Genomic DNA, 21,799 nt, shown 5'->3' with positions numbered 1-21,799 from the left:
ATGACTCACCACTAGGAGTGCACGAAAGCCACTTACCTGGTCTCGCAGCTTTTCGCGGTGGGGGGGAGGCACTTCGCTGCTCTCCCCCCGAAGTTCAGGCCAGGGGGGGGAGGCTTCCCGCCTCGCCCAGCCGAAATTCAGGCCGGGGGGGAGGCGCCTCGCCTCGCCCGGCCGCGAAATAAAAAGTTAAAAAAAAAAAAAACGCCCTCGTGATAGGCTACGTGACGATTAACGTAGCCTATCACGGCTAGATTTGCAAAGTCAGCCGTGATAGGCTACGTAAATCGTCACGTAGCCTATCACGGGTGACTTAAAAAAAAAAAAAAAAGCGCATATGGCTAATGGTGGCCCCCATAGGGAGCCGCCATTCACGTTCCTTATTTGGTCGCTGTAGTCTACGTAAAGATTACGTAGACTATGGCGAAAATAAGGGCAAACGCTATTGCCCTTATTTTCGCTGTAGTCTACGTAAAGATTTAATTACGTGATAATTAATTGTCACGTAGCCTATCACGGGGGCGTTGTTTTTTTTTTTACTTTTATTGGAATGGCGGCGGTGGCAGCCGGTCGAAAGACCGGCTGCCGCCCCCGCCCCTGACGACCCGACGAACCGCCGCCGGGACCCGCCGCCAGGAGGGACATTTGGGAAAGGTAAGTCCCGTCCCGGGGGGGCGGAGAATTTCTCCCCGAAACTTGTTCGGGGGGCCGAACACGTTGGCGCTCAGCCCCCCGAAGTTTCGGGGAGAAATTCTCCGCCATCCCTACTCACCACATAGGGCAGTAATCAGCAGTTGCTGACAATAATCTCAAACACACACACACACACCTCACCACCACGCGCTTACAGACCACATTTCTCATTTCCCTGCTAGATCCCAGGAGCAATTATCAGGCACATAGCAGTCCTAGTCAATGAGAGAGCTGGCTCCAAATCCTTTTATAGTCCAGGACATGCTTCACGTGATATTGCTCATGATCTATTGATCATGAGGTCATGAAGCAAGGGCTGAGACATGTGACTAAGGAAGGACTTGGGGTGATAGGGCTTTAACTAGAACACATGAAATATTGGGCAGTGCTTCATAGAATTGGAAGGGCCAGTATAAAAGTGACTGGATTGACTTGGTGCTGATCCAGTGTAGCTGAAGGATGACTAGACTGAATGTGTTCTGTGGAGAGCCATACCTCCCCTTCCCTCTCTAACAGCAGGGTGCATTCTGCTGATATTGTTTGGCCTTGCATTTGTAGGCTTCCTTGGCTTGGTCCAGTTGCTGAATCGGCTCAGTCTGGACTTCTTGGAGATGTGCCAGATAGTCTCCAGTAGCAGGGTCTAAGGATGAGGTGGGCACAGCTGAATGATTCTGGGGCTTGGGTGGCATTGTTGTAGGCGCATTCCACAAGTGGCAAGAACAAGACCCAATCATCCTGGTAATAGCTGAGAAAGCTGGAGAGGTACTGTTACAAGACCAAGTTTACCTGCTCCGTTTGCCTCCATTTGGTGGGTAGTATGCCATGGACAGGCATGACTGTATTGCCAGCAGCTCTAGGATTACCTTCCCAAAATGAGAGCTGAACTGTGGCCCATGGTTTGAGATCACATTGTCTGGAAGTCTGTTTAGGTGGAACACCTGATCAATGAACAGTTAGGTGATCCAGGGGACCAATGGCAGGCCTTAGGTTGAAATAAAATAATTAATCTTGGCCAACATGCCTATCACAACTAAGATCACAGTGTTCCCTCGTGAAGGTGGGACCTCAACAGTGAAGTTCAAGGAGATGTTGGCTTATGGTCTCTGAGGAATAGGCAGCGGTTGAAGTAGGCCGTGGGATTTGTGAGGCGGTATTTGATCCTGGTGCACATGTCACAGGACTGGAATTAGTGCTTGTGCCTTCTGCTGGCCATCCATCCAAAAGGACATCAATTCAGGAGCTTAGGAATTTTCAGGAACCCCCAGTGCCCTGCTGCCGAAGCATCATGGTGCTGATGGAGGACCTAGCGCCTAAGAGGACCCTCAGGAATTCTGGTGGTGGAACAGACAACCATATTTTATATTGACCTGAGAAGAGCCATCATCTGTTGCTGGTACTCCAGCCAGATGTTCAGCAGCATATGGATCAGCTAGCAAGTCTGTCTGAACTTGGGAGAGTAAGTCCATATTGATTGTCCCATTGATGAAGTTAGCTGGAGTTGTTGTCAGAGCAGGATAATCTCTTCACTGGAACAGAGCTCATCTTTTCAAGACAAAGCAACCAACTTGCCATTCTTTCTACACAATTAGTACGTGACCTCAAACAGGAAGCAGATGAAGAATAATGCCCATTAGGCTTGATGGGTTTCAGTCATTTCATGATATGGATGTTTCTGTGATCAGTGAGTTTCAGGATAGGGTGATGAGCCTCTCTGAGGAGGTGCTGCCGTTCCTCAAATGCCACCTTGATGGCAAACAACTCCCTGTACCAGATGTAATTTTTTTCTGCAAGGTCCATTGCCAGGAATAAAAGGTTCATAGATGGAGGAGGTCCAGAGGCCCTTGGTGTTGGGACAGAACATCCTGCACAGCCCAACTGGATGCATCTGCCTCTACCACAAAAGGTCAACTTAGCTCAGGGTAGACCAGGATGGGGACAGATATGAGAGTAGCCTTTAGCTGGCCAAATGCATCTTGTCCTTTGGAAGTCGAGCAGAATCAGGTTGCCTCTTTAGGAACACTAAGGGGGGTGGGGGTGGAAATCACATGGGAGGAGTTGTGGATGTAGAAGTGGTGCAAGTTGGCAAACCCCCAAACCTCTGGATTTCTCATACTTCTGTGGGCAGAGATCAGTCCATGACAGCAGCCACTTTCCAGGGATCTATCTGAAGGCCACTGGGAGAGATAATGTATGAGGTTGTAGGCCTCACCCAAGTCCAGCTTAGTAAAGGGCCCTTGCAGATGTTCAAAAACTTCAGAAATGAGGGGCAAGGGACACCAGTTCTTAATGATTATATGATTTAGTGCCAGATAATTGATTCAGGGACATAGTCCTCCATCCTTTCTCCCCGCAACAACTATAGGTGCCCCAGTTGGGGTGATAGATTGCCATATGATCCCCCTTTCCTAGTTATCCTGGAGATACTCCTGCAGGACTTTGAGCTGCAAGGCAAAAAGGGAATAAATGTACTGAAAGGGAATCTCCACTCTCCAGGCTAGAGATCAATGGAGTAGATGGGGAGGGAATACTTCAGCTTCTTTGTTTTCAAACACATTGGAAAAGTCTCAGTATTCCTCAGGCGGTATGGCAGTACAAGGGGACTCCTGCGGAGTGGCAATTCCTAGAAGGTTAGAGTGCATACATTCTCCTCCTGGGGTGTTAGAGTTGCTGAGAGATTATTTTGGGTTGAGAAAAGACTGCAGTGGTAACAAGCACAAGCTTTGGCAGTGAGGAGACTGGAAACGTACCTAGCTTTGACTCCATGAGATACTCAGATAACAGGCAATCAGTCAGGTGATACCCAAGATGATTGGAAGTGGGAAGACTGAACTACATCAAACTGCCATTTCTGCTGGTGCTTCTGAGGGGCCAACATGACTAGGGGGCATGTTTTGTGGGTTGCTGATTCCAGTGACAAAGGAGAATGATCAATTCACTGCCACCACCACCCCCTCACACACACTGGAATAGGAACAGCCTTGGTGCAAGTAGAGATCTTCAGATCCTCAGGGAAGGTGAGCCTTAGGGATGGACCCCATGAACTGGAAAGAGAATGAGGAGCTTCCCCCTGCCACCTCTTTCTTGGACCCCTTCTGGCAGACAATTGCCAATCTGGACGGAAAGTTCAATAAATTCATCTAACATGGTGGGGCTACCACTTGTGCAAGCTCATATTTGATGGCAGAATTCAAGCCAGATCGTAAATGCAAGTGCCAAGCAGCCTTATTTCAGTCTGTATCAACTATTAGGCAGCAGCACTCAGCAGCATATGCCTGATGTTGTCTGATCTCGGAAGCCAAGCAAGGTCAGCCCTGGTTAGTACTTGGATGGGAGACCGCCTGGGAATCAGGCTTCCTGCATTGAGCAGGGGGTTGGACTCGATGGTCTTGTAGGCCCCTTCCAACCCTATGATTCTGTGTTTGGTAGGCATACCAAGACGTAGGGCCCCCCCTTGTCATGTAGGTCCATCTCTGCTGTATGAGCTGGATTGGAGTCATCAGGGCTTGTACAAAGTCATTGACATTCCTCAGCAGAGCGTACTCTTTTTCCAATAATGGGAAGGGCCACACTAGGGCAACCCCTATAAACGAACTCGCAATAAAGCTCACTATGCTCTGTCAAATAGGCTTGAGGACACATCTGGAATAGCAGCTAACATGGGTCAAGGAAGCAGAGTTTATTATGGGCCCTGCTGAATCTCTCTGGAAGGGGAGCAGTGAGAGGTAAGGCCAATCATATTCCAGAGGACCCCAGCATCGTAAGTGTCGCTGGCATTGGAGGTGCCACATGGCATTCAGCCAGCAAGGATCATACTTCTGTCTGTAAAGCCTCCACATGTGCTTGTGGGGTCTGGATAGCCTGCATGAGGGCTTGGTCTCTGAAGCTACTTGATGCAGTATCCATCTTGTGCCCGCTCAGGACTCATTTGCTGATCCGAGCAACTGGTCAGGCCATGGGCACAATTGGAGATGAACCAGGAGCCATGGGGTCAAGCCATTGGTTAGGGCCGTAAGATCAGTCGGAGTCAAACCAGGAGGTAGACTCTCTATTTCAGAGCCACCATGAATAACCTCACAAGATGAACTAGGATTATTCATATTATATAGAGATCCATGTTATATTTTTTAAAGGAAAGGGCCTCAGGTTTGTTCATTTGCATGTATAACAAATTTTGTGTGCCCTTTCTCCAATAGACCTGCATTTTGCTTTCCCAGCGAGGCCACAGTTTTCTCTGGTGCTTAGGTGTGCTGCGATTTTCACAGCTTTGTTTACCTTGTTAGAGACTCTGGCCAAAATCTCATAAGAACAAAAGATGTTTAGGAAACACTGTCTATCTGTGCAGCTGTCTTTCTGCTCTTTGGTGTTTTTCTTACAGCTATATTTGATCTCCTGTTCTTGTGCCAGGATCTCCTAAGCCCCATGCACATATTTGAAGAATGTATATTGGACTTGATGGTTGGACGCGATGGTCTTGTAGGCCCCTTCTATGATTCTATGATATGCACCAAATGGGAGTTTCCCCTTTTATTTCCACCTCCAGCTGCTTGTGCTGCATTGGATTCTGCTGTAGAGGGTCTCCAACTTCCAGGAATGGCTTTTTGGAGTGGAATGGGAGAACAATGGCTACTGGGGGAGGGGGTTGAAAAGTCCCAATGAATATCTAGAAACCTTTTCGATTCCACCATTTGTATTTAATTACTCTAATTCATGTCTCCAAGTTGTTTAACGCTCTGACAGAAAAAGGGGCCATTTAAAAAATAAAAGAATCAAATACAGAATATTTGGAAGATGAATGACTTGTTCTGGGTGTGGTATTCAGGGTATAGGGAACATTTCAAATGTTTCTCTCTGTCTCCCTCTCTGAGTTTTGTTTCTTCCTGTGGCAAAGACCCAGATTCCTTGAGAAGCGTGCTAAAGGATGACTCACAGTGTTATGATGAAAGGCTGGGTCATTTATCCTTTTAGAGGTATATTTCATAATATAATATTTCTGAAAGCTTTTATAACTAGCACAAGGCAGCATGAATCTGTAAACACAAATCTGGGGATTTTAAAATAGTTGATGGTACTTTATATACATGTAGGCCCAGTGCAGATGCAATGATATTGACAGGTAGCTTTTGTTAGGATGAACATACTAAAGTGTGTAGTATATTCTGCTGTATTGGGTGCTTGTGTCACCAAGGTAATGGTCAAGAGAACAAGAGCACGAGGGTGCTTCCAGACGCAAGACTCCTAGTGCTAGTAGTAATCAAAAGGAATTGTGCACCTATTCCCTCTTTCCCTCCTTAATAGATCTTTGTGTGGTGGGGTGGGGTGGGGTAGATGGAAGAAGAGCAGGAGAAACATGGGAGGGTTACAAGTAGAAGACGATGTCTGGACACCCCATAAAGCTCCATATTTGAGGCAGGGTGATTACACACAAAAAAGCATGATCTGGAAGTACCCTGAAAGCAATGTTAAAATCTTGTTTGCAAATCCTGTTTGAAGATAGCTTTAAGCAACTTTAATTAACAATGATTATTGTGGTTCAGATGCAGTGCTGCACCATAGTTCAGGGGTCCCCAACATTTTTGGGCCCATGAGCACATTTGGGAATTTGAGAAACTGCTGTGGGCACCACCAGAAAATGCCTAAGTGGATCACCGGTTTGGCATCTACCTGTCGTATCTATGGATCTGATCTTGGGCTATGTCTTTTTCAGCAAAAACGTTTGTTTCTTGTCTGTTGGACACTGCAATGTCTCTTTAATAAGGGATTGTCTAATTCAGCTAATTGCCAGCAATGCAATACAGCTAATGCTTTTTTAAAACTTATGTTCTGGCAATATCCAGTAGTTGCCTCTTTTTGGCAGCAGGTTATTACACAGATAAATGTTATACTGGAACAGTCTTTAATATTCACTGATGTACGCACTCTTCTAAATTATTTACCTGCTTCATGGCAATTAACAAATGGGCAGCGTAAATGGATTCTCCATGCCCTTTTGACGACTAAAAGACTGATATTACAACACTGGCAGGATCAACGCTCACCTCCTATAATGCAATGGATTGAGGACCTTACAACACTTTCAATATTTGAACGGTGGCCAGCTTCAAATGGATACTTATTTGCTATTTGGTCCACTTTTGTTGAAGCTTATGTAGAATTGCTAGAAAGCTGTAAGTATTTCGTACAAATCCATGTACTTATATTTAAATTTTAAAAAAAAATGCGGGTGCCTGCAGGCTCCACATTGGGGACCCCTTTGCAAGTGCCATTGTAGGTGCCCGCATGTGCTGCATTGGGGACCCCTGCCATAGTCATGCTATCCAGAGTAGGGAGGGGGAGACATGCAAGGGGAGGAGGAACAATGCATCATACTTCTCATCTTCTCACCAACTTGAAAATGGTTGGATTTAAGTAGCTCTCATATCAGGAAACACAGACTATTTAACTTTTTTGCCATTGCAAATCTGTTCACACTTTATCACGTACATCCTAACAACAAACTTCCTTTGTACTAGCTGAATCCCAGGCACTAACAGTCAGCCTGATTAAAAAGGATTTACTTTGCTTGTGGAAATGCTTAGGCTGGACTTGTGCACGTTTTCAGGGGGAAGAGCATTTTGCTGGTTTTCACAAGCCTTTTGCTTAGCAGAATCTTGTCATGGGATTGCCAAAGAGATGGGTCATATTCACACATCGTACTAGCCCTTGATGGCTGGCAAGCTATGCAGGGTGGGTTGTTTTGTACACAACCTGCCGTGGGTGGCTAGCGCACCCACCATATGATTGGGCAAACAATCCACCATGGGTGAGTTGCTTCCGATTGTCTCCGTCCGTCCCTCCCTCCCTCCCTCCCTCCCTCTTTCTCAGTCCTCCAGTCCGCATCCCAGGGGACCTGGCAGTAGACCCGTCTTATCTGCCACCAAGTCCCCCTTCCTGGCTCTGATCACAATTGCAAATGGGATCAGGTCTGCTTTAAAATATTTTCCTGGTCCCATTCTTGCACAAAAAGAGGACCAGGAAACATTTCCAGCACTTCCCTGTCACTGGGCAATGTGCGCAAATGAGGGCTCTTTGGGGTTTATTTTCCGCCAGTTTCCTGATGATGTGCAGTTGCACAGCAGTGGGAAATCAAGGAATACCGGCTTGCCCCCCCCCTTGTGCCCCAGCATGTTGCCCAAACATGCAGGGGTGCAGGTGGGGAGAGCCAATATCCAGCCCCATGATCGCTGCCTCCGCTTTGCTGCTGTCAGGTGTCAGTTTTGACAGCTGTCAAAAGCAAGGCAGAAACAATAATCACGATGGGAAGGTGGGAAAGCACCCCATTTCTACTGAAAAGGCAGGGTGCATGGCACAGGGAGGTGTGGGAGAGGGTGCCCTCACCCCCTCCCACCCCTCGCTGTGCCTGGCATCCCTGCTTCTTCAGAAGAAACAGGGCATTTCATTTTTTTCCCATTTCCTCATTGCAATTTTGCACAAGATCAGAATGAAGAAATGAAAACAAAAATATGGAAAGGAGGAGGGGAAGGGTGGAAGTTGATGGCCAAGTGTGGGACCCCCTTTGGTGGGGTCGAAGTGGGTGAGTGACAGCCCCTCCAAGGTGCTGTTTGGGCACCGTTGGAGGGTCTGTCACTGGCAAGGGGAGAGGGGCATGGGCGATCGCGGCCCTGCTGGGCAAGAGCAGCAGGGGTTTCTGCCACTCTTGCCAAGTGGCTTGCTGCCCGAGGAACTTTCCCCATGATGGGCTAGCAGATGACATGCCAACCCATTGTGGGTAAAATAACCCATTCTGCAGACCATAGATTCTCAGGGTGAGTTGTTTGGGAAAATCAACCCACCCTGAGAAGTACAGTCTGGGTTTGTGCAACACGCTAACCAATGAAAGTTTCTTCGGGAAAATAAACCATTGCTGGTTAGCGTGTCGTGCGGCCCAATCATGGAAGTCTTCCTTTAGTCTTACATACTTGCCATACATCTCGTTTTGTTTTTCAAGAAAAAGCAAATGGTGTAGTAATTGCTGATTCTTTCCTGTATTTCAGTAATCTTCAGTGCACCCTCCTGTTCTTCCTTAAAAGATCCATTAGCTTTCTTTTCGCATGCTCCCCCCAACTGTACAAATAGCTTAGGGGAAACCTACTTTAGAGATTTGGTTTCCAAGCCGTGTTTCTGCTCAATGCGTTCTTATATGGACCAAAAGCCACACACTGCCTTCTGCAATTTTGTTTTTGATTAACTGGTCTAATTTTAAAATAATGAGGTGGTGATATAAAGTGATAGAGTGTATATTGGAAATATTGTCTTAAAAATAGAAATTTCTGGTGGAATTCTTTTATACTCACATTTGACTACTTGTGGTTTTAGACAACGAAAATGTGTAACATTTCATATAGTACATTTGTGTTTTATTACATATGAATAATAAATATTAGTCTGTAATGTGCAGTAGATACTTCGTTAGCTTTGCAGTTAATCAAATTATTTTGTGTGTGAAGAAAATCTAATCTTATCCTTTTCTTGGATGAAAACTTGGATGAATTGCTGGATTTCAGCCAGATACTGGTTGTTGGTGGTTGTTTTTGTTGTTGTTTCTGTTTCTGTGAACAGACATGGCTTGTATAACAACTTGCTCTTCCTTGTTCTGAAATGCTGGCAGCTAAACAGGCATCATTTTATATTTTGCACCTCACGTTTTGCTTCATTACTACCAACATGTGTGAAATGTCATGGAAATCTGAAGAATGAAAACAGCAGCCATATGCTTTTAGATTTTGTTTTCAACTTTGCAAAGTGTATGATGCTATGAAATAAATCCTCATTTATCTTTCATCTGAATTACTGTGTCCATGGCATAAAGGATGAATGCTTTTCAAGTTCATTGTTCCAACATTCTTTATTGTTCTTTATGTGTGTATGTCACATCAGTAGAAGATAATATTATTTTCCCTTTTCAGTTGAAGGAATTAATTCCCCTTTAAGTTCAAACAGGAGAGAGGGATCTGTTGAAATAGTCAGAAGGGAATGGCTCATGAATATCAGGGTCCTGAGTTCTTGTAGCTTTTCATTGAAATCCCTGGCCCTTTTCAAAGAAATCAGAATACTTCTCCTGCACAAAAGGGAATGTACCAACATTACACTTGGGCCAAAGCTGAGGGAGAAATAAACACTAAGTTTACACCGTGAATGCTTTTGTGTACATTAAAGTTAGGTAAAATATGTCCTAGCTGAATGAATGCAAGTTGAATGCTGTTAGGGAGAGAAAATGGCTCCTAAAATTTGTCATCCCATCAGTTCTGGCAACAGGGAAATGTAGAAGTTCTTAAATACCTAGTTGTTGATTTAGGGTTGTATCCAACTGTGTCTTTTCAGTGACAGAACGGACACTGCTGGCAGAATGGATTCCCCCTACCCCTTGCAGCCTCCCTCCCATGTGTCCCCCAAATCTGCTCTGGAGTGTTGGGGATCTCTAGAGCAGATTTGGAAAGGACACAGGGGGTTACAGAGGGGAGGAGAGGAAGGGGAAGTCCCACTGCACGAGTGGAGGTCCGCTCACACAGTGCTGGATGGAACTCAAAAGTTATCATTGTTGACTTATCTCTTTCACGTTCACATTTTTTTCTTGACTCCTCCATCCTGCTCTTTAAACTGTAATTGCATTTAATATTAGCTAAATGGAGGCATAATCCCTTAGGTAATGATTCAATTATGTGCCATATTCTCAGTCAGATAGAGTATTTACTGCTGTTTTGTTGCCTGTACTAAATGCTAGCTGGGGACGCAGTATTCCTTTAAATTCCCCTAATTTCTTCGCTGTTGCTATGCTACTTATACAGTGGCAATAAGCTCTACTGACTCAGTCTAGTCAAATAGCAATGAAAAAAAGAACTTTTGAACCCTTTTGACTGTTCTTAGTGATACAAAAATGTAATTAATTAAATAACGTTAATGCTTCGATCCTATACCCACTTACCTGGGAGTGAGCGCTGTTGAACTCAGTGGGACACTTCTGAGTAAACATGAATAGGGTTGTGCTATGTGATTGATGGAGTAACCTGACTGAGAGGTAGTAGTTATGGACTTTACAGAAATGGAGAAATGCATGGTAGTATGTGGCCCACTAGAAAAGATAATCCTCTAATCAAGGGTGTTAAAGGAAGTCCATGGAAAGAACAGGAGATATTAGATTTAAATAATAATTTAGCCCATTTCGTACAGTATTATATATAGACCTTGTGTGGGAGTAAGTCCTGAACATGATTTATGTGAATGAAGAGGAGGATTTGAGATGGGAAGAAGTTATGGGTTTGCAGATACTTAAATTCTGTTCTTTGTGGGTTTTTTCCTTCTGAAACTGTCCCTGCTAATATTGTTGTAATCTGCAGATAGCATTTAAGACATAACGTTTCATAGAGCAAAATAAAAGAAGGAAGGACTTGAAGTCCAATTGGTCCAGCCCTGTGTCCTAACGCAGGATCGTACCAAACGTTAAACCTGTATTCATACCATAAAATATCCCATAGAGATTCACCCCACCCCAAGCAGAGAGAAGAGCCTGCATGGTTCAGGAACAGTTTAGAAAAAGAATTAAAAAGAATTAAAATGGCTCCAACAAAATGGCTCCAACAAGCACATGCTATAGCACAGAAATGGGGGAACATGTGGCCCTCCAGAAGTTGTTGAACTGCTACTCCCATCATCCCTCACTGTTGACTATGTGAGCTGATGGAAGTTACAGGCCAACAACATCAGGAGGGCCAGACGCTCCCCACCCCTGTGCCATAGGATAAGGCATTCTCTTTGAGAATTTGAGCGAACTTGATTTGAGGGAGAATTTCTTCCTGAAGCTGAATGTTGAAGTGAATTACATGCCAAGTATGGAGAAAAGCTACTCCAACTCTCAGCTGAAGCAACAGGCTTCATCATTTCCTCCATAAATGCCTCTAACTTATTGAAAAAAATGAAGGTCACTGCTACTGCAAGATCTTCCAAAACCAAACTAAATCGTTGTTCTTTTTTTACAGGCCGGACCTGATAGACATGAATACCGTTGCTGTTCAAAGCAACCTTGCAAATTTAGAGCATGCTTTTTTTGTAGCAGAAAAACTTGGTGTTGCCAGACTTCTGGATCCCGAAGGTGAGTTAGTGAATGGAATGGCTAGTGATCAGTAGCCTCAGATTGCATTGGAAATATTTTAATGTATGTATGGCAAACATTAACTAAGTCAACATGACCTTTGCAGATGTTGACGTCTCCTCACCTGATGAGAAGTCAGTTATCACTTATGTATCATCACTTTATGATGCATTTCCCAAAGTACCCGAAGGTGGTGAAGGCATCAGTGCACATGTAAGTAAGACATTAGTATTTAAAAACTCAATTTCACGTACAGAAGATACGTTAGGGAGAAAGATTGATTTCGCAGGCAATTGTAATGAGAATAGGACGTTGCTTTACTAGGATTCAGACATTTCTTTTTTTCTCTGCCTAGTTGCACCTGAGCACAGTTTAAATGTATGTTACTAACATGCTGTTAAAACAGATATTACTAAAATCCACATTGTACTGGGCTTGTGGAGGGAATTCTCTGACACTAGTTGTGTGAGCTGATGTGATAGCATGGAACGTTGTTCATGAACATTACAATTATTCAGGGAATAAAGTTGTCAAAACATTTTAGCCCTGCTTTTGTGAAGGAAGGGATAGTTATCAGTTTGGCTGAGGCTAAAACCTAACACAATTTTTAGTAACGTTGTAGAGAAGGATGAGATGGGAAGAGGTCTCAGAAATAGAAAAGCTAAGAGAACAGAGGCTGTACACAAGAGCTGTCCCTTGTTCACATGTTTTCTTCATGCATGGACTGTGTGTGTGTGTGTGTGTGTGTGTGTGTGTGTAGAAACTGCACCCATTGGCCTTGCCTCTGACACCACCATACTTTGCTGGCCCTGCTTGGTATCTACACATTTAGTGGGGTTTCTGAAAATGAGTGCCTATACCCATGTAGATGTAGCACTTAGGCGCACATGAAGAAAAGAGCAGCCAAGGAAAAAATAGGGTTAGGCCAGCATTTCATATTGACTGTATAGACAGGAAGGAAGGTGAGCGTGAGTTTTTTGTTTGTTTTGTTTTTGGAGAACTGGGAACTATGGGATCAGGAGCCAAGGGAGCATAGGGTGGTTGTTGGATCCAGCATCTAGAATCTGACTCCTAAAGTTGCTTGGAAAGGGAATCCCACCAATTGTGAATTGTGACTTCTGCCATCACTGCAGTATTGTGACTTGGGAACTGAATAGGGGTAACAAGGGCTGAGAAGTGAAGGTGGCTGTGGAGCTCAATTTCATATAGTGAGTTTCATATACAGTCAGTCAGTTGCTTGGCTGCAGGCTTGTAATGCTATAAAAATTGTTCATCTAATTTTTCTTCCCACTTACAAACTATATGCTCCTTTTAGGATGTTGAAGTCAAGTGGGTTGAATACCAGAATATGGTGAACTACCTCATCCAGTGGATCAGGCACCATGCCACAATAATGGCTGACAGAGCGTTTCCAAACAATCCTGTGGAACTCAAGGTGAGAGTTGTCTGTTCTTGTGGGGAGGGGCAGGGGCTGGTTCCATCATTCGTTTACATTGTCAAGATATTGTTCGTTGAAAAACATATTCTGTATGTATCCTTTATAGTCACTGCCTGCTCATTTAGAGAGTGATTCACAAAATTCTCACATCTCTGTACTTACACAAATTATTCCCTGTGCTCCCTGAGCACATAATATAGGGTTTAAAAGATTCCAACTCTTTCTCAAGGGTACAACCTGCCTGTAGTCCAGTTCCAGCATAGCAGCAGCTACTGCACTAGTGCTCAGTCCCATTATGTTGCGGCTTGGAACCAATCTGTACAGTCAGAAGAATTGCATGGTTACAGCCCTTCCAGGAACATAGGTGGTGGTACAAGTCACATCACTGAATGCTCTCCAGTGTGCATGGAAAGCATATCAGAGAGAAGGCTAGGCTAGAGTCCTTCTGCCTGCCACACTAGCTCTCCACAAGCAGAGTTTTATACATAGGGAACTCACTGATGCAGTTACAGATTGACCCCTCAAGCAATCTACTTTGACTTGCATGGCAATAGAAAGAGTTTTGATCAGTTATATATGATCATAGTGGCCTTTTGCCACGAGAAATTTGGGAAGGAGATGCAAACGTGTGCATAGCTTTCTTTTAAGTATTGAGTAACACAGGGGATCTCCCTGGCTTGGAGGCAGTGGGATGCAACTTTATCTGAGGCTGCGTAAGCAGTTGCCACAGCCAACACAAATTTAGAGGTTTGGACTGTTAGTCCCATTCATGAGAAAGAAATCGAGCTGAATTCTGTGCAGCCCCACCAGCTGGTTTGTGGATTGCAACCATGAATGCCGGTGCTTGGAAGAGTCAGTGTTAGCTTTGGACTCCAGGCACTGGGTTATCAAGTGGAGGCTGAATGGGAAACTTGACAGTTTAATTCTCCTCTTCCTTTTTGAATCCAAGAAGTGTTTTGGTTTTGACAGTGAGTAAACCAGCACAAACCAGTTTCACTCTGATGGGCAGAAGACATTTCTCATAAATTTTAGTAGACCAAGCATTCTGAGTAAACAATGTTTGTTTGTTTTTCTTTAGGCACTTTATAACCAATATTTACAATTTAAAGAAACAGAAATTCCACCAAAGGAGATAGATAAATCGAAAATCAAACACCTATATAAATTACTGGAGGTAAGCCATATTTTTTATGTATTATTGTGTGCTGGGCTTGTTTCCTTTTATCTCAGTTTTATGCAGTCATTCCTTGTTTTTTTAAGGTTTGGATAGAATTTGGGCGTATCAAGCTTCCTCAAGGCTACCACCCAAATGACATCGAAAAAGAATGGGGGAAGCTAATTATTGCTATGCTGGAAAGAGAGAAAACACTTCGACCAGAAGTTGAAAGGTACATGGGTGCTTTGTTGTACAAGCATGCTTCTCTGCCAGCTCTCCTGAAAATGACCACTGCAATATTTTGTAATATAAACATAGGGACTTTATGTTGAAATACTTAAAACCAACTTTTGGCACAATGGCATTTTAGAAATTGAATTGATAGGCCGAGCCTATCATGATGTATATTGTATTTAAATTAAAACGTCTAAGCCTGTACTTAATTTTATTTACATTATTTTTAAGGAGCTTATGCAGAGTTATGTGTCGCATAGCTAGTGTGTAATAATTATACTGCTGTGATATATTGTTTTCCGCTACTGGGACAATTGTTAAAGTTGTCAGATATTTCTTAAAATAAAAGGTCTCCTCTCTTTTAAAAGCTTAGACCTTATTTCAGAGTATCACTGCTTCATAGATATTAGTAATAGAAATCTTCTATGTAGGGCTACTTCCAGAGTTGAGAGAGCCCTTGGGAGTGGCTGCCCCAGTAGCTGCCCCCCTTGATTTTCCCAAAAGGCAATGCTCCAGAACAGGGGGTAGGCAACCCAGTGTCCTCCAGATGTTTTCGACTACAACTCCCATACCCCCTGACCATTGCTCATAATGGCTGGGACCAATGGGGATTATTTAGGGAAGGGCACACATGCATTGCTTGACTTTGTTGAGGTACTCCGAATTCCTCCTCCAAGCTTGGTTTGCCCTGTTCAGGTTCTTAAACGCGAATTCCCAAATGCAAATTTTTCCTGATTGTGTCAGGGTGGAAACTGAGCCCATAGAGCCTCAGAGCAGTTCTGATTCTGAAGAGGAACAGCAATCCATGAGAGAGGAGCTCGCTCATCTCTCACAAGCACAGCAGCTGGCAGAGATTCCTCCTGCCAGCATTCCTGGGATAGATAGTGACCCTGGCAGTGAGAGAGCGCTGGAGCGGGGCTTGCTGGACGCTTGGCGCAGACACAGGGAGCGACGACAGATGGAGGGCGCGGAAAGGAGGCGTAGCGCTCGTTTGGCGCGCAAACAACGGTCGCGTCCTGAGGACCCAAGGGAAAGAGGGAGGAGCTCTCCCTAGCCCATAAGTTCAGGGTCTTCCCGTGATTCTCCTTCAAACGGGGACCAACTGCCTTACCTGGATCTTAGGCTACTCTGCTATCTTTCCCCAGTGCTGTTCCTTGCTTAGTTGCTAGTGATTAGTATCTGAAAGAGTCATAAAGTAATAAAGGCATAAAGCCTTGGAAAGAATCCTCGTCGTCTGTGTCCTGAGTTGGCTATTGGAGGGGATTGCAAGAGGCAGCTAGGGCGCTCCTGACAGATTGGAAATGTACATTTTCCCCCATAGACTAAAGTGTGAAAATGTTGATTTGTGGGGGAGGATGTGAACTTGCACAAGTGCACATGTTTGGAAATGCGTACTTCCACAAGTGCGCAATTTTGAACACAAAGGCAAAGTTTAAGAAATTGTGAAAATTTCCCAGGGATTGCATTCTCCAATCTAAATCGCATTCACATCCAATTCAAGTTTATTGTAGAGCTGCAGACCCATCAAAATTCTTTTGGTTTAAAAAATATATGAATAGCAGCCATAGTGAGGGGCTGAATCTTCTAGGACTGGGGGAGGACTGATGTTTAACCCTCCCCCCCCCCCCACGTATCGTTCTCACAATTAAATCTCCTTGCTGGGGGCAGGTGCTAGGGGCAGGTGCTTGGGCAACCAGAAGGGGAACACTTTTGCACTCATGTCCTGTTTGTAAGCTTCCCAGAGGCATTTGGCGGACCACCATTGAAAGAAGAATGCTAGACCAACCTGCACTGAAAATATTTCTCACTACGTTTTCATTTCACTCGCTGATCCCCCCTACAACATTTGTTTTCCTCCCAATCCCCTCCAATTAATTTTCTCTTCCTAAAATCCCCCCAATTCATTTTCCCTTCTGCCTCCCCAAAACAATTTTTTTCTCAGTCATTCATCTCTGTCGGATCTTGTCAGTGTGTAACCCAGAGCAGCATGCTACAAAACGCCTCTGTTCTCTAGCATTGTCTCCATCTTAAAGAGGTGGGAGAACAAAGGCCTCTTGCATATTGGTTGTGGTTTGGCTGTGTGTGTGTTCCTCTTTAGATGGCGGCCAGCTGAATTCCCACCCCCACCCCTTTAGATGCTAGTTTGGTGCCACTGCGCATCCTGTATATAGAGCTTCAGCCTGCTCTTGACATGATCCCAGCCCCATCTCTTTGGTCATTTCTGCCATGCGTAGTGATTTCTGTACGAGGTAAAGAAGGCCTTGCTTGAGGGGATAAACTGTAGGAGGTGAAAGCAGCACAGGGAAGAAAGAACAGTGTCCTTTCCACCCACCCTCAGTAACGGCTTACATCCTGGTCTTCCGCTACAGAGGTTTCAGTGGGGTGTGGGGAGAAGGACTTGTAGTTTAGAAAGACAGACACATATATGAGAACAATAGTGTTTGCCTATCTTTGTGTGTAGGAGAGGAGAAAATGTCAATCCCCGAGTGTGGTGTGCTTCCAGACGAGGCTTTTTGGTGCTATTGCCCTGCCTCATTCATAGAATTTTACAGGGGTGGGGCGCAGGTACAGATGTTGTCGTCTTCCACTTGTAACCCTCCCGTGTGTCCTACTTCTGCTTCTGTCTTTTTCCTTTCTGCAAAAAAGCCGTTTAGGAAGAAAACGGATTTTGGCCCACAACAAAACAAAATCCAATTGGGTGTTTTATTTCTGGGTGTTTTATTTCTCGTTTCATATAGCACATGAGCACTTGGGATCTTTCTCTTTTGCTCATGTGCTATGTGAAATACCCCAGTATTGTATTCTACAATATTCCACCACTGTGGAATAGTTCCACCATGTCTTTTGACTGAGAGCACTAGGACCCCTCCACCTGGAAGCACCCTAGGAATCAGTCTGATCTAATACATGATAAAGCATGCACATGTTGGTGCTTCTTGCTAGCCAATTTTATATAAAATAGACTTCCCCAGTAAGCATGGCTTCCCATTGTTCATATATAGCAGGGGTGGGGATCCTCAGGCCCAGCTGGCGTCCCAGTCCGGTCTTTCAGGGTTCCCCTGAAGGCCATGCCCCTTGCCCCTTACCCCTGGCCCTACCCCCTTTCCCCCAGACACCCATCATCACATGATTTCCCAGCTTTTGTGACGTTTTCCCCCCGTTCTAAAATAATTTTGAAATGCCTCTCATTAGGTTCAGTTACTGGCAGTAAGCTATAATATGCTGGGTGTTTTTATTTTTGGCCCACCCTTTTTGCTTTTGTCCCTGCCCCCTTTGCCCCCCCCCCCCCCGGCTGAAAAAGGTTCCCTGCCATACACACAGTCTTGGGGTTGATTTTTTTCAAATGTTTTTCATCATGATAAAGATCTTGCAAGGGGTCACACAGCACATTATTTTCACATTTCAAGGTGCATTTTCTCGAAGGAGCCCTTTGGTGCAGCGGGGAGGGAATAGGAAATGCTAACTGTGAAGGAAAAGATACTAGTCTTAAAGCAATTTTGCTGGCATTAGATTATTTTTCCATTTTGGGCCACTTTCATAAATCTATTTGACCTCACAAAAATGAGGTGCTAAAGTCAGCATGTGGGGACTTGACCTGTCACGAAATTATAAACAGCAAAATGACTGCCTAAGAATAAGTTCTTAGTATACTTTATGTAGACCTTCAGTGCTGCATCCCCAGTTGCATTTAAAGTTGAGTGTGGGGAGATTCAGACTTTGTGGCTGGATTTATTTGGGTATCGGACATAGTCACCCATACGTTCCAAGTTAACACTTGCCAATAGTCACATGGTTTGCAGACGTCTGTATGATCTTTTTGCCAAGTGTGCGAGGGCTGAATAGCGAGCCAGCTCAGTCTTTGCAGGGACAACTCATCTTGTTTATAGCTTAAAACAGCAATTATGTAATATGGGTGGGGTTTTATAGAACATAAAATTATTGAATAATAGGACTAAAAATGAAGTTGCCTACCTTTAGAGAAGGAGGGGGAGGCAGCTTCCTTCAGGGCCAAAAGAGAAAGGTCCCAAATGTTCAAGTGCTATATGAAACGAGGAATAAAACACCCAGGAATAAAACACCTGATTGCATTTTGTTTTGTTGTGGGCCAAAAGCCAAGGAGCTACCAACTAAAGAATGCTAATGGATGTCATCTCAACATTAAAGTAATTACTGTTTGCCAGGAGGAGGTAAAAATGCATATACCAACCTTGGCAAAGACTCTGAATGATATAGATAGCCTAGGTAGGTACTAGGTAAATGGATATAACCGCCTATAGTTATAAAATGATTGAAATATAGTGATAAAGAGATTGAAATAAGGAACTAACAGCCACATTTTATACTACCGTATCTCTAGTAAAATCAGTAGACTAACATTTACATGGCAAGTCAAGCACTTGTTTTGCTGTTAACATAACTGTTGATCTTACTATTTTGATTTTATTTCTTTATCTTAATAAATGAATGTTGTGTATGCTTAAAGTGAACAAAGCATATCTAAGCCCATGCTTAATTTTCATTCTTTTTGAGGGACCAGTGCACATTTTAAGTGGAATGTAGCTGCAGTACAAGCTTTAATACTGGTTCTAGTAAATATTTAGACTGCCATAGAAGGGCCCTGTGAATGGTCTGGGAGCCCCTGACACTGCACCATTGGTGAAGCTGAGTGGGTGTGGATCTTGATGTGAGACTACTGAGAGCCCATGTAAAAGCAGGATATGAGTATCATGAATCATTTTTACGTGTTTTAAAAATACTGCAATATAAAATATACATTTGTTGATCAGCTCTTTTTACTGAAGGTTGCAGAATGGTAGAAGATGGGTCCCCTCCCCACTCCTCAGATCATTTAGTTTGTTGAGATTGGATGAGACTTACACAAAGTATTTGGCTCCTCTCCTTCCTAGTTAACGCCCTAATCATTCTGATTAGTCCATACTTGTGCAGGCAATTCAAACTAGAAGAGCCAAGCCCACATTGGCATATATAACTGAAGGCTAAATGCTCTGAAGAGGGATCAGAATATTATTTGCAGGATTTTGAATATGCGTGCTGTGGCCTATTTAAGGATACAACATTTGAGCTGTTCTTGAAGCTATTTAGTCCCTGGAAGCTGTATGTTTTTGCAGGCAGTTTGCCTCTTCATCTTTTTAAATGGCCAGAGGGGCAGTTTTTTGGTTATAAAAAATGAATACTAGCAGTTATGGCTACCACAGCAGTGACTCTCTGTTTAGTAACAGCACCAGCACCCGAACAAGCATTGATTCCAATGAAAACGTCTTGTCTGTTAACTGTGGTCCAACTCTTGTTAATTCTTGTATAAGCTTTGGCAATGGTGCCATGGAAGGAGCCAGGTAAGTGTTGCTATTAAGTTGCAGAATGTGGTGTCCTTTTATTTCGTTGCAGAGTTAGTAGAATATCGTTACTGTAAATGTTAATGTAAAAAATACAATGACCAGACCAATGTGATTTGTCTTAATTTTGACATCTTTTAGGTTAGAAATGCTGCAGCAGATTGCGAACAGGGTTCAGCGAGACAGCCTGAGCTGCGAAGACAAACTAATACTTGCTCGAAATGCTGTGCAATCAGTAAGTGTATTTGAATCGCTAGTTTCTTCTCTCCTTTTCTGTCCTGAAAACCAGAATGGATAATTGGATAAAGGGGTGGAATTAAAACTGCAGTGTCTGAGTTCAAATCTTTGCATAGCCATGTACTTACTGGGAGGGCCAAAAAGAAATCACATTGGTTGGCCTCAGGTCTTCTCTTTGTAAAATGGGAATTATCACAACATCTTTTAGGATTGTTGTGAAGATGAGAAGAATATTTGTGTTTGTTGGCAGCAACAAAGACATTCTGAGATACCTTAGAAACAGATGCAACATATTTCAACAGATGTATGAAATGGATAGTTTTAAGATTATTTTGTTAAATGTTTGAACTTCTGCCTTCGTCAGTAACACACTTGGATTTCTAACTGGGAGCCAAGTTCTGAGGGTGACCTTCTGAGGTGTGATTGAAATGATTGGAACATATACTCCCTGCATTCCTAGGCATTGTTTTCAAGACAGAAGGATATGTGCTCATGGCAATTCCACCATAGGCCTGTCTGCCTGCACTGTATGAATTCTGAAAATGGAGAGAATTTTCAGAAAATTTTGATCTGCAATATAAGTGCAAGATAAGTTTTTTTAAAAAATGATTAAAAGCACATGTATAAACATTTATCCCCCAAGTTTAAGGTAATATTCCCTAACTATATGGTCATGGAGTTTTAGGATGTTCTGGAATGTATATCCAGGAATTGTCTGTAGTTTCTGAAGACTGGATGGTTTTTCTATTGAAAATATGTCCATGTCTGAAAGATTGTGCCTACCTACATGAAAAGGTCTTACAGTGGGCTGTCCAGGCTTATTGCTGCTGACTTGTGACTTTTGAAATGGGTGTAAACATCTATCGCTTCCCTAACAATATTGCATCTGGCATTTGATTTACTATTTTATTGTCAAGATGCTAAAAAGAAACCTTTTGTGGTAAACTTTTATCCAGCTACCATCTGCCGTCTTGCAATTAAAGAGAGCTACACCAATTCCTAATATGTTTAAAAAGCCACAAACAAGCCTCTTTCATTGCTTTCCTTCAGCCTCCAAAACTACAAAAAATTACCCATGAGAGCTGAACTAAACCAATCTACTATCAATCTGTCATTGCATCATTGCAAATCCAATTATTGTTTCAGATGTACTTACCTTAGGGCAAATGTCACCTGCAAAAACAAAATGTCTGGCACAATCTATTAGAGTAAGCAGAATATCACCTGCATGTCCAGCAATATAATATGTTATAGAATAGAGAACATCATGGCTGTCTTGTGCAGTATGTTGGAAAACAACTACATACCTTTGTACGCATTTTAGAAAGACAGGTGTCACAACAAAACCATTTAAACAGCCTGTTCTAAGGCATTTTAATGTTGAGGGCCACAGCCTTTCAGACTTGGAAATATTTTCAGTAGCAAACGCATTCAATCCTGGGACACTTAAAGTGGGAGAAAGTGTTGCACTTAGATAGCAGATGTCACTTTCCTGTGAATTTGTTCAATGTTCAACATTCCTAGGACTGTCACCTTGGTTCCCAGTGCCTTGCTTGAATTCAAGCTGT

The 21,799-nt window shown here is 43.5% G+C and overlaps 1 protein-coding gene across 1 annotated transcript in view; it reads left to right on the top strand.

Moving 5' to 3' along the window:
• Positions 1–21,799, top strand: part of LOC146359210 (dystonin-like) — a 422,334-nt gene that overhangs the window by 186,523 nt on the left and 214,012 nt on the right. Inside the window, exons 11-16 of the mRNA XM_084826836.1 lie at positions 11,700–11,812; positions 11,919–12,025; positions 13,128–13,247; positions 14,329–14,424; positions 14,511–14,638; positions 20,136–20,229. Of these exons, the coding sequence (XP_084682962.1) occupies positions 11,700–11,812; positions 11,919–12,025; positions 13,128–13,247; positions 14,329–14,424; positions 14,511–14,638; positions 20,136–20,229 (658 nt within the window). The remainder of the gene's footprint in view (positions 1–11,699; positions 11,813–11,918; positions 12,026–13,127; positions 13,248–14,328; positions 14,425–14,510; positions 14,639–20,135; positions 20,230–21,799) is intronic.

The sequence above is a fragment of the Heloderma suspectum genome, chromosome 1 (assembly GCF_057233095.1).
Source record: "Heloderma suspectum isolate Gila_16-S chromosome 1, 16-S_ref, whole genome shotgun sequence".
In the NCBI taxonomy this organism is placed as follows: domain Eukaryota; kingdom Metazoa; phylum Chordata; class Lepidosauria; order Squamata; family Helodermatidae; genus Heloderma; species Heloderma suspectum.
The sequence above is the reverse complement of the archived record's forward strand: the minus strand, read 5'-3'. Positions and strand labels throughout refer to the sequence as shown.